The sequence below is a fragment of the Arachis ipaensis genome, chromosome B10 (genome assembly GCF_059453495.1).
Source record: "Arachis ipaensis isolate K30076 ecotype BB chromosome B10, ASM5945349v1, whole genome shotgun sequence".
NCBI lineage: Eukaryota > Viridiplantae > Streptophyta > Magnoliopsida > Fabales > Fabaceae > Arachis > Arachis ipaensis.
This window is the reverse complement of record NC_142435.1, coordinates 145,494,914-145,508,438: the sequence shown is the minus strand read 5'-3', so window position 1 is coordinate 145,508,438 and position 13,525 is coordinate 145,494,914. Positions and strand designations below refer to the sequence as shown.

The window sequence follows — 13,525 nt, the reverse complement described above, 5'->3', positions numbered from 1 at the left end:
ATTTGAATGTGTGCATCCTTCTTCAATTAGCTCTCCTATGATTTTTCCTCCATGATAAATAATTTGCTGGTTTGGTACAACTTCAATATTACCTCCAATGTGAAAATAACAAAAAATTTGTCGACGAACAGCAGATTCCATGTCTATGCAAAAATATAAAACAATAAATAACCAATAATGAGGGAAGAGACATTAAAATCTAAAAACGAGTTTGAAAGAAATATATTACTCAATAGCAATGTTTCTGCAAGGATATACCAGAAAATCAACTTACATGCCAGGAGTATACTCATAGGTACTCCCAAGTCTTAAGTTTTGTGATTGGCAACAACAAATGTCTCTATGAGTTATAGATGAAGAATAAGGATTTGAGTGTCATAGATAATTAGAAAAAAATTATGTTAAAAAAAAGAAATAAATGAAAAAATAATATAAGGATATATTTGTCTCTTCACAAAAAAAAAATTAGTCCTTTTTTTTAAATATTAAAAAATAAGTCTTTTTAAATAATTTTAAAATTAAAGATCCTTTTTAATAATTAAATCTTCCTAATGGTCCTTTATAATAATTTTTCCTATTTAATTTTTAATATTGTTGAATTAATTATTTGTTTAGCTGTCGTCACAAAAAATTTTAAAAATTATAAATTATTATTTACTTAAGTTGTTTACTAGAATTTTTTAAAATTGTATTTATAAATTATAAAGTATTAATTGATTGGATTGTTACTTTTTAATTTTAAGATATTTGCTTCGCTAGATTGTTTTACTTAAGTTGTTATTTTTTAAATTTTAAGTTATCTGCTTATGTTGTCCTAAATAAGTTCATGTAATTATTGATTATTGTAGTTACCTTATATTTCTAAATTAATAAATTAAATTTTTTGAAAAAACTAATCTAAATTTACTTTAATTTAAATTTATTCCTAAACTAATAAGTCACATAATTTTTTAAAAAAATAAGTTCTATTTAAATAAACTAAATAGAAAAATAAGGGAGTAAGTTCACATAATAATGATAATAATTGAATAAATGACCATTTGCACCCATCAGAGTTCAGAACACTGACATTTGTACCCATCGTAAATGAAAACTGACTTTGTAACTATGAGAGATGGGCTCCGTGTGACAAAAGTAGCCTGACTTGGGTTGGCACTTGCTTTGGGATTGTAGGACCCTACGTGGCTCTCCGAACCTCCCAAAGCCCTGTCTACGTGGATCTGAACGACGCCCTTTCGACCGGGAACGTCGCACCACCCTGGATTCCGACCTCTCCGACGATTATCGTCACCGCCGCCGAAGCCCCAGCTATGACTCATATGATCGTAGTAGAGACCGCAGCCGTGATCGCCACCAACCCGAGTCGTCTGAACGTAGAAGCCCCAAGCGCGTCACCACCAACGAAGGACATCCTAACGGCGACGCACTTCCAAAGAACTTCGGCCGCCAGAACGGTGGCTTGTTTCACAACCGTGACCGTCGCAATGGTGACTGGCGACGGTGCTTCGATTCCGAGTCCGACGAGGAACTGAAGGGATTGCCGTTCGAAGGGTATCGGAGGCTGAAGAGGCAGAAGATGCGGAAGTCGCTGAGGCACTGTATCTGGAACATCACGCCAACCCTCCTAGGCGCGAGAATAATAACGATTCTAGCGACAAAGAGATCAAACATTACGAAAAATCAAAATCTAAATCCAATTCGGAGAGTTCTTCGGAGTCTGAATTGGAATCCGACGTTTCGCGCTCGAGGAGAAAGAGAAGAAAGAGTTCTGGTTCCAAGCGCAGTAGACGAAAGTCAAATAGCGATAACGAATCTGATGAGAGTGAATCTGAATCTGACGATTTAATTTCAAGGAGGAAGAGAAGAAGGAGTTCCAAGTCGAAGGGTCGGAGAAGGAGAAGGAGAAGGAGAAAAGTTGATAGTGATGTTGAATCGGAGGAAAGCGATATTGGTTCTACTATTGGTGATGAGTCAGAAGTTGAAATTTCAGATGATCTGCTTATTATAACTACTAATGACCCTCTCTCTCATTTGATAGACTTTGCATATTCAAATTTGTGACAAAACATGTCAGATTATAGGTATTTTCATAGTAAGATAATTCTTGCACCCATGCTTGAAAGTGTCGAAAAGGTAAACGATTTCATCTTGACAATCTTCCTAGGGATGGAAAAGGAGTATATAAGTTCTGACACAAAATGTCAAGTTGATGAGAATGAAGATGTACAACAAGAGTGGTTCACACCAGAGTTCCTAAATGACATAAAATGTTCGGGATTACCCAACCACAAGTTGACTTTGAAGCTAGGAGTCGCTGTAATGCTACTGCGAAACATAGACCAGACTTCAGGTTTATGCAACGGGACAATGTTAATAGTTAACGAAATTGACAACAATGTAATTGGAGCGACGATAGTAATCGGTAGAAATATTGATGACAAAGTGCACATTCCAAGAATGAACTTGATCTCTTCAAATTTAGGATTGCCATTTAAGTTCTAACGGAAACAATCTTCATTAACAGCGTGCTTTGCAATGACCATCAACAAGAGTCAATGTCAGTCATTATCACATGTAGGGCTTTACTTGCTAAAATTAGTGTTCACCCATGGACAACTTTACGCTGCTTTGTCAAGAGTTAAGAATCGCAGCGGTTTCAAGGTTCTAATTCTGGACGAAGACGGTAATCCAAAATCATTAACAACAAATGTCGTGTTCAAAGAAGTTTTTAATAATATTTAGATAAGAAAAATAGTATTTTCATTTTAATAACATGTTAGGATTTATACTTTTGCACAAATATTTACTGTAAATATAACTAATTTATCAATAACACTACTTTCAGACTTGAAATGAAGTGTATAACATAGAGCATAACATCATATACTAATTGCTTTTCTAATGAGGTTAATAAAATAATAAGTTGTTGATAAATTTTTATTAATCTTTTGATATAAAATTTACTATAAAATTGATATGCTACTATTACAGTTATATATATTCTTATTTTTTTAGGTCTCTCCTTATGGTTCAAGAATATTATAGACTTCAAATAATTTTATTTATATTTTATTTTGAATAAATATAAAACAGCATATTCAATACATTTATTATATAACAACAATGATAATATTATATTAAACTTGAAACATTTATGATTATAAAATATTATTTTCAATTTACAATGTCAAAAATTAAAATGTAAGGGTTTTACACTAGTTCAATTACGTAACTGTCATATTAACCAAAATAATTACGGAGTAACTGATCACTCTGATTTCGGTGACGGTAATTAGCAACACTCTGAGTTCTCGATCGAAATTGAGATCCCGGAGACTCATCTCATCTCTGAATCACACAGAACACAACAAACTCGTGACAGAGAAGACCATGGCGGGGTTACTAGCATGGGCAGCAGACGTGGTGGGCGGCGGCGGAGGATCAGGAGGAGAGGAGGAGTCGATCCCTTTGGTGCTGTCGGAACAGCAGAGCAAGTACGTTCAGGAGCTCGACCACAAAGCAACCTCCCTACGCCGTTCGATTCAAGATCTCCGCCAGAGACTGCCACCTCAGGACATATCTCAGAGCCTCCCTCACCTCCACGCTCACTCCCTCGCCTCCAACGCCGCCCTCGCCCTCCAGTTGAACTCCCACTCCGCCACCCGCCAACAGGTTACTGCACTCTCAACTAATCAACCTCATTCGCCGATTGTTTTTACACTGTGAAGGGAACAAGTGCTTAATCACTTGAATTATCCGTGTATTGGTTCGTCTATTATCGCATTAGATCTTGGAGGGGCTTAGTTTGGTGACATCGTAGCTTTTGAAGACTAATTTGTCTGATTAACTGTAGCTAAGTAGAATTAGGTATAGTGAAATTGATTTGGTTATAAACTTATAATTGATTATGATATAAAGTGATGTATAATTCGCATGTCTCGAAATGTGATAGGGTTAATCGAAATTGACAAAAATCAATTCTAAACTCTAAGCTTACCAATGGATCTCCAACATGCTACTAGAGTTTACTCTGAGGTGACTTCAGAGAGTGGGATTAAAAATGGAGAAGAATTATCTATGTTGGTAATAGATATGAATCTTGTTTATAGTGGGGGTTACTTGATTTTTATATTGGATCTGTCTTCCACCTATTTTGTGGTTGAGCTTATTGTTGAAACAATAAATTTGGTAATGCAAATTGCTGTGTTCTGTTTATGGATTATGGTTACGCACATTTGTGTGAGTGAAATTCATTAGTTCTAGCTGCTACAACTGTCCGAAAAGGGGATTGTGAATGTTTCCGGGTTGTGCTATAAATCCAAATTGGAAAGGAAACTATTATTGTTAAATATAGGAGAATGAGTCCGAATTTTGTGGGGGAAAATTGTAAGACTGGAGCTATTAGATCAAACTCTAATAACATTTTTGAGAAACATATAATGATAATTTAATCCCAAAAGACTTTGTCTTGTTTGGTTCATATCCCCGTTCTCAGTAGATCAATAAATAATATGATGTAATATGTTTTATACGGGAGAATGGAGAAGTATCACTGCCAGTTTTGTTCTTAGTTATATTTGACTTATATGTTATTATTACCTATGGTGCTGAGTTGTGAGTTTTTTATGTTATGAACAGGCCCAACTTAGAGAGGTGACATTAAAGGAAGAAAATGCTGCTTACGAGAAGGCTATATTAAATTGCGAAGATAAAATAAAGGAGAAAATTCAAGAGGCAGATTCACTACGTATGAAATTAGAGGTCAGGACTATGATTTAGTTTACTGTTGAATGCATCTTTCACAAATATTGTATTGTTATCCAAATTGGTGGCATAGTTTGTTTTCCAAAGATGATAATGGAAGGCATACCTTCCATCTTTAAGGAGTTATCTGTTGGATATGCGGACAATCTGTCCAGATCAAAGGATGACGCTCATTACATCTTTATATTTTGTGAGACGCTCTTTGTTTTGTGGCATTTTCCTGTGTGCTCTGTTTTATTTCCCATCTTGACTTGTGTATGCAAGATTCCATGGTGTACTATCAAGAGAGGTTCTATTTACATTACATATGTTTTCAGAATTGTACTCTTACACTTGATAACATTTATTCTTCCACTTTGTATTGCAGGAGATGGATGAAATGGAGAAGACACTGAAAGCTGAACTGGAACATATGCAAGTGCAGGCTTCGGTTGATGCCAACAAATCATGGAGATCTGATGGATTGAAGGAAGAGATGAATCCTAAAGCAGACGATGCAGATGCATCAAAATCAGCTATACAAGAAAAATTGGAAAACAAGAAGAAAGAACTGGTTCATTGTATTTCTAATCACAAAAATCTTCTCATATTCCCATCACCTTACTATTTATTGGAATATCACTTCCAAATTAATAACCTTTCTTTTGATTCAGTGTTCAATGGAGGTTACTGTACAAGAGTTGGAGAAGAAATGGGCTGAAATGCAGGAAAATGCGCTTAAGCAACCTTCCCCGGGTATTATATTGTTATTGTTGTTTTAAATGTAAATGACTAATTTATTGTTATTCCTCTCTCCCTTTGTTCTTTTGTGTTGCTTCCTTGCTTTTGCTGGTACATATTGTTGTACACATTGAGAAAATAGATCATAAGGAATTGTTGCAAATGAAACTTAAATACACAGAGTAGGACATGGTTCTACAAGGTACAAATACAAACTACTTGAGACTTTTAAATGTTTACATTGTTGATATTATAGGAAGTTCAATGTAAAACTACTAGCATATGTGATCTCTTGTAAGTTGGATTATCTTCAAGCCTCTTTGTGTGTTTGAATACAAATTTGGAAACTTAGTATAACCATTTTGGCTAAACTGTTTATTTCTGATTTCGCATGAACAAACATAATGACTAATACTGTTTGCAGTAAAATAGCTAGTATGGATTTTAAAAAGCTGATTGTGTGCGGGATTTTAACAAGATTGTTTGTCACTCCGGTTTGCAAGGGGAGTAGGTTCCCTTTTTGGTTGATAATTGATATTAGTTTCATTTTATTTATTTCCATTATTGTCTTAAATTGTAGCTTTTGGAGGATTCCTGATGCTCTTGTATAACTCTTCTTTGTGCATGAATTATTCTTTTAGAAAAAAGTTTGACAAAAAAATATAAACTATGTATTTCTGGCTAGAATTTAATCCTCTTATGTTCCTGAATATTGGATACTATTCTTATGCATGTGGAAATCCATGCTGTTTAATTAGGGTGTAAATGTAATTATTGTTTTATTATGTTTATTCTGTCAGTAATTTTGTACTCTTTTGATGTTGCTGGTGTACCATTTTGTGATCTAAGGCATTCTTGTTCTGCAGCTCAAAGAGAGAAGGCTTTGGATAAGCAGCTTCACGGTCTAATAGAGCAACTTGCTGTTAAACAGGTCCTTTATACTTCCTAATCTTTGTTCAACATGCAACAGCATATTTTAACTGTTTGTTTGGCAAAAGATTATAACTATTTTACCATTTATGAACTGTTTGATTGATTATTTGCATGTGCCAAATCTTTTGATAGAAAACAATTTTTTTTTTTTTTATTTAGAATATGAGTATACACAACAGAGGATGATCTGTCCTCTCATAGATACAAAAGGTGTGGATAACTGGATATGACATAAAAAGCTTAGTTGTTTACCAACCCGCGTCAATCCCTTTGAATGTCATTTAAAGAAGCCCCCGTTAAACAGACTATGTGTTGAGCACCAAAGAGAAGCCGAAAAGATAATCCTATCCCAAATGAAATCAATAGTATGAAATGAACCATTAAAAATCCTTGAATTCCTCCAGCCAAATTCACCAGAGCTCTGCAAAATCTGCGGACAGCCATAGAATCTTTGCTCTTTTACATGAGCCACAACCTCTGAAATTAGTAAGCAGAAACTGGTGTAAGTTCATAGGGCAAGCCCACGATTCTTCAAAGATACCAGAAGGCCTATTCGACAGAGATCTTGCCATAGGGAAATGTAAAAAGAGATGGGCGACTAATTCTGAATTCAACTCACTTTATGCTCATGTTAGGTGACAGAGCACTGAATGGTTTGTACTTCTAGAGCATGTCATTAGTGTTAATCTGATTGAAAACTGCAGTACAAAACAAAAGCTTCAACATGGAGGCAGCTTTAGATTTCCAAATAAGTTTGTGCAAGGAAGTTTCTATAAAGACTTGTTATTTGAACAAATTAATGGTGGACATACTGAACACCTAGATAGACAGCTGTGAAAAAGAGAAAATAAATACAAAGAACAAAAAAAAAAGATAATAGAAAAACATGGGAGAAATGAGAGATATAGATATAGATATTTGGTGCTACCAAATTCTATGTTAAAATTTCATTTTGGATTTTGTTCTTTGGAGAAGAGGTCAAGAATATTTCGATATTTGCATGTGAATTCTTCATAAGTGGTTACCTTTTGAAGGAAAGTCTAATAAACTTTCTTCCTCTATTTCCCTCAGGCACAAGCTGAGGGCCTGCTTGGTGAAATTCATCTGAAAGAGATGGAGTTGGAAAGATTAAATGGACTATGGCGACAAACCGAGAGCAGCAATTCAGAGGCTAATGCTGCCAGGAATCGTTTTAGTAAAAGCTACTCCGAGAAGGGACATAGTTTGTCGGATTACGATGGTAGCCAGAGGCTTCCTTACCATTCTGCTGGCAGAACTGAAAGCCTGCAAAGGCTTATGCTACTCAGGTCGGCATTTGTGCTTTATATTTTTATTTTACACATTGTTGTATTTATCCGGATATCGTTTTGACAAGAGTTATTATTACTTTTACACAGCACGATTGAACCCTTCTTTGTACTCATCAAATATGTTGTCTATAAAAAAGAAATGTTGTGCAGAATTTAACTTATATTCATTCTTTGAAGTTTTGATCAGATTATGTTATGGTTGTAACTGAAAGATGAGACATGAGAGTATAGGAAAATAGAGCTCATTACAAGGATACTCACTTTCTAGGATTCAAATTCTGCAATATGATATGGTATAGCTGTGGTAATTGAGTTAGTTTGGTTTCACTGTTTCAAAAATATGACATCTGAAAAAGAAACACTAGGTCAAGTGATTGTCATTTTTATTGAAATGGCTAATGTAATCAAGATTTCATAATATTCAGAGATTAATTTAGATATAATATCAGCATAGTCTTTTGACTTTGTAAAAAATACTTGATCTCTTGATATTTATGAATTTGTGAGATTGAAGATAGATGCTTCAAATTTTCTACACCGAGTTATTAAATGCATCAATTATACTGTTCTGTGTTCTCTTTCAAATAAAATAACAGGGGTTGTTGATCTTTGCTGAACTGTGTTAAATAATTTTTTATGTTTCTATAGGCTCCCTTATCTGTTCCGTCAAATAATATTCTTTAGGTTCCTTCAAAGTCCAAATTTGCTTATATTCTTCCTTCCAGGCAACTTACGAACACTAGTTATTGGTAGTGAAAGCATTAGCACATACAATATCGAAATTTACATATTCATGAATTCATTAGTTTAATGCTAAGCTTATTATTATATTTTTTTTATACGCAACCTGTCAATCATTTTGGGGAAGATGATCGAGTTTTTTTTTTTTTTTTTAATATAATAAAATTCAAATCAATAAGCCATCCACATGTCAAATTTTGATTTGAAGGGAGAGGACAGGGTTTGTGGGACAGATGATCTGCGTTTGGTCTCTTTCCTATTGCTGGAGCTAGGGTGTTCAAAACACGTACCAGAGTACCAGACTGACTTAAAAGTTAAAAATTTAAAACCAATCAATCAAGTAGAAAATCATAGGAAATAACCCGTAACCGGAAAAAAAAAAAAAGAAGAAGAAATTTCTGTCTTTTGTCGGCTACCGAAAAAAATTAATGAAATCTGTCTTTTGTCGGTTCGGTTGTTGGTTGACTTGGTTCTGAGTAGTGATCATGGTGCTTTAGGGGGGTCCTTTTAGCTTTCTGATGCTTTTCATTTATAACCAAAGTGATAGTCTCGTGTACAAGTATCCTGCTTTACATAAAATTTGGAAGAGAGTTATATCCAAGGAGTGTAATGTAGACTATCTTACGTGATGTATATATCGTCAACTAATTCTATATTTCTATTGAAAAAGAATTCTCAATAAGAAAAAAGTTCCCATAGAATGTATAAATGCTACTGAATGAATAAAAGGTAGTTGAATGCACAAGAATCTCGCCTTAATACAGGATTTGGAGAAGAACCGCACTCAAAGAATGTAATATAGACAGTTTAACCTGATAATTACAAGTCTTGAACCTGTAACAATTCAACCGTTGCTCTAAGACTTCCTTTCAAATGCTACTAATGAATAATCAAGCTATTTTCCTTTAGCACATATCATATTCAACCGTTCCTTTCAGCCATGTTTTCACCTCATGTTATCATAACACTTTGTTTTGGTGGAATGAGCTCATGAATTATTAGGATGATAACACCTCAAACTTTGGATTCCTAAAGCATACTGAATGACAGCATTAATGAAGAGGGGACATTATTGTTCAGTCATATCAACTAAAAAAGAGTGGAATTATGAGCTGGAAAATTTGAAGCTAATCCAATCAAAGATCCAAACAACAACAACAACAATAATACTACTCAATAATTTCACAATGTTTTTACCATTCTATCATTGTACCCTACACCTGATCACTGGGACAATAATAAGTTAATAACTGTGCAGCCTAGACATAGGTGGTGGCCCGGTGAAAGTAACGGCGTGGCAGTAGTGGTAGCACCTCCGAAAATGGTGGTTTTGGGGTTCCAAAAGGAGAAGGTTGAAACTTGTAAAGATGGAGCCATGAAGGTGTGACAGAAAATTCTGTTTCAATGACAATTTTAAACTCTATCTTATAATAAGTTAATCTTATAACTCTGAAATTCATTATTGTTTCCAACATTCTGCATAGGGTAAAGTATACGATTTGCGATTTTTGTCAAAATTATCTCTAGACGTTAACTCCATGTAAAATGTTAGGAACAAAATTGAATGAATCGAAAGCATTAGATGCAAAATTAAATAAATTTAAACATTAAGAGTATTTTTGAAAAATATCACAAACGTTAGGGACAAAAAGTATACTTTACCTATGTAGCACTTTAAATTTAGACCTTTGGAACAATATTTGAAGATCAAAGAAAATGGATCAGCAAATGGTTCATAACATCAAGTGGATCAACTTATTCTCCGCCCAAAGTAAAAATCTAATTTTCACAAATTGCTTTTCATATACATTCTATATTCAAAGTATAAAGAGTACATAAATACATTCTATGATCCCTCTTCACTTTCCTTTCCAAAAAACCTTGTGTAAATACAAGTAAAAAACAGTACATGGTAAACCAGATGTTCTAAAAAATTCTCTGTATAATTGAGTCAGAGGAATCTTGATTTTCCATGTTCATCATATACTGTAATAACTCATTCCATGTGTCAACAGGACCAGGCAAGCACCAATGAACGCAGTCGTTTAGCGTCGTGTTCTTATCCTTTGAATGTCCATAGTTGTTTGGATGGCCATCAGGCCTTAGCAGCATGATCTCAGTTGTATCAAGCATCATAAACTTCAAGCCTTTCTTTCTTGCTTCCTTTTGTGCTGCTTTGAATTCATCCACTTGAGTCAGATATGTCTCAAGCATGAAACCATCTAACTTGATCTCTTCCTTGGTGAATGGCTTTGTCCTTTTACAGTTTCCTCCTTTGTTCCAATCCCCATTCTCAAAGTGTGATGGAGAGAATGTCCTCAAAAATGTCATTCCATTGTACCTGTTGAGCCAAAAAAAATTAGAGACATTCAAATTGACTTATATTGTATATTTTTAACATTGTCATAGATATAACCATTTATATGTCTCCTCCTATCAACTTAAGTTTTTAGGAAAAGTGGTTTTATGATATGATATCACAGCTTCTATATGACTTAAAGATTTAGAATTCGATCCTTATTGACTCCAAAAGAAAAATTTCAGTATAAAGTAGACAAAAACAGAAGGAAAACCTATGCAAAAATTTATACAAATCCAAAAGAGATTCTTGCATAAAGGAGCGTGTTAGAGATATAACCATTCATACGTCTTCTCCTACCAGCTTAAGCTTTTAAAAGAAGTGGTTTCATAATATGATATCACATCTTCTATTATCTAAAGGTTTAGAATTTGATCCTTATCGACTTAAAAAGAAAAAACTTCAGTATAAACTAAGCAAAAGCAGAATGAAAACCTATGCAAAAATTTACGCAAAGTTCTTGTATGAAGGAGCTGTTAGAGATATAACTATTCATATGCCTCCCCCTATCAGTTTAATCTTTTGGGAGGAGTGATATCATGATAAACATTCAAATAGTACCTTTTAAGATTTGTGATTGCTTTGAATGCAGTTCGAAATGCCTTCCTGTAACCGTAGTAGTATGTAAGATCTGTTACATTCTCCTTATCGCATTGGTTGCATCCAACTAGTTTATTATTTTCGAAGAACAGAAGAGGTCTAAAGAACCAATGCCCTGCTGAGAAAATGACAATGTCAAAATCTGCAACCTGATTAGTCCAAGCTTCATCTGCCTCATCCAAGTAGAGTCTCATTATGTTGTTGTAACTGTGTTGATCAGGATCATCATCCCTGGCTTTCACAAAGTATGGAGACCATAGATTTGCCAATGTGAAATTGTAATCTTCGAAATAGTACCTCTTGAAATACATTGGATTTGATGAATATCTCTCAGAAAGGTCTTCAGCTTCAGATACCTGAAAGAGAGATCAAAATCACATGATCACATAAGCATGTTTTGTAACTTGATCATGCAAAATTAGTTCATTAAGTGTTAATCAAGTAACAAAATTACCGACGAAAGATTTTGTCATAATCTTTCGTCGATGATTCTGTTACTTAACTAGAAGAATTATGTAACTTCCAATATCCTAAAAAGAAAAGAAAAAAGCAGAATTTTTTTACTTACATGATTTAGGAGGCACAAAAGAGACCACATTTGGTTTTTCCCTACAGAATCACCAACAAAGACCATCTTCTTTCCCTTGACAAGTTTCAAGAACTGAGTTGCATTAAAGAGAGGAAGCTCACATTGATCTGGTTTCCACCTCCAATGCATGAAATCTGTGTCAGGTCTCCCAAACTTGATGCAGTTCTGCTGATCCAGTATCCATGGACAAGTTTCATGGTTGTAATATGGCCCTTCAGGGTAAGGAACCCATGTTCCAGAAAATATGTCACACCCATCTTCTGATTCTGATTCTGTTGTGCTATTCAAACTGCTTCTGCTTCTGACAGCAGATATCACAGGTGGTGATTCATGGGAGTTTCTCATGAGAGAGAGAGGGAGAATGATGAGTAACAGAGTGAATGGTATGAGGAGAACACTTTTGGAAGTTTTTCTTGTTGTCCCATTGAGGATTTCATTGATCCTAGACTTCATGGCTGTGTGAGATGAATTCTGAACCAAGAGCTTTAATTGACAACATATATAAAATGTATAAAGTACTTTTTGTTCCAATGTTCTGGTTAGATCAAGCTTTCATGCTTTAATTGAGTTTATAGCTGAACTTTATCATAACTCTACCAAATTATGGATACTCCAATACCATCATGTATTCATGATATGCCTTGTCTTGTTAAAATGTCATTGTATTCTCACGTGACATATATACAGGGGATAAAAGCAATTTATTAAAAAAAAAAAATACAGAATAAACACTTAAATTGATCCTTACTAAATTTTAGATGGGACACCTTAGTTTTCCCATTTATTTAACATACATATCAGATAAATGAGTCTTTAAAAATTTTATTATAAGATAATTACGTAGTATTTCAAAGTAGAAATTGGAATAGAAAGCAGAGGATTGAAATTTAATATTGTATTTGTTAGTTAGAGATTAAAATTAAATTTAGTTTCAAAATGTAAAATTTTAATCCCTCTAGAAAGTAAAAATATAAGAAGACTGAAATTTTTAAAGATGTACATTAAAAATTTTAATAACATTTATTTTTAAAATTACCCTTATTCAACTCATCTTTTCTTTTTTAACAGGATATTGAGACATAACCTATGATGCACAGACATTGACACCGATACGGGGACACGCTAACACATGAATTTTAAAATCTTATAAGACACGGGACACGCATACATATAAAATATAAAGTATTTTTTAGATAAATCATAATGGTATTTTGATATTTTATTGAATACTAAAATATAAATTAATTTTTTAATTATTTTTAATATCTTATTTTAATTATATCAAGTATTTAAAATATTTTTTGTTTTAATAAATAATAAATATAAACTATATCTAAATTTATTTAAAAAATATATGTTAAGAATAAAATTGGACACGCTGATACGTGATGGTATTTAGATGTGTCTAAGCGTGTCCGGTGAAAATTTTTTTATTTTTTATTTAGGTGTGTCCAAGCATAGTATTAAATTCCAAAAAGATATCATTATAAGATAAATTAGTCCATTTCA

The 13,525-nt window shown here is 33.7% G+C and overlaps 2 protein-coding genes and 1 pseudogene across 2 annotated transcripts; 2 read left to right on the top strand and 1 right to left on the bottom strand.

Moving 5' to 3' along the window:
* Nucleotides 1-2,067: 2,067 nt before the first annotated feature.
* On the top strand, nt 2,068-2,742 carry LOC107621299 (uncharacterized; annotated as a pseudogene).
* Nucleotides 2,743-3,255: 513 nt separating this feature from the next.
* LOC107623185 (golgin family A protein) lies at nt 3,256-7,888 on the top strand. Its single transcript, XM_016325355.3, has 6 exons — nt 3,256-3,672; nt 4,639-4,761; nt 5,132-5,317; nt 5,418-5,499; nt 6,351-6,415; nt 7,489-7,888. The coding sequence occupies exons 1-6, from the start codon at nt 3,391-3,393 to the stop codon at nt 7,786-7,788; spliced, it is 1,038 nt and encodes a 345-aa protein (XP_016180841.1). The 5' UTR covers nt 3,256-3,390; the 3' UTR covers nt 7,789-7,888.
* Nucleotides 7,889-10,197: 2,309 nt separating this feature from the next.
* LOC107623184 (protein trichome birefringence-like 19) lies at nt 10,198-12,678 on the bottom strand. The gene is made up of 3 exons (XM_088485357.1): nt 11,996-12,678; nt 11,389-11,783; nt 10,198-10,809 (listed from the first exon to the last, which is right to left on the bottom strand). Exons 1-3 carry the CDS (start codon nt 12,467-12,469, stop codon nt 10,395-10,397), a joined length of 1,284 nt encoding a protein of 427 aa, XP_088341483.1. The 5' UTR covers nt 12,470-12,678; the 3' UTR covers nt 10,198-10,394.
* Between the last annotated feature and the right edge of the window lie 847 nt (nt 12,679-13,525).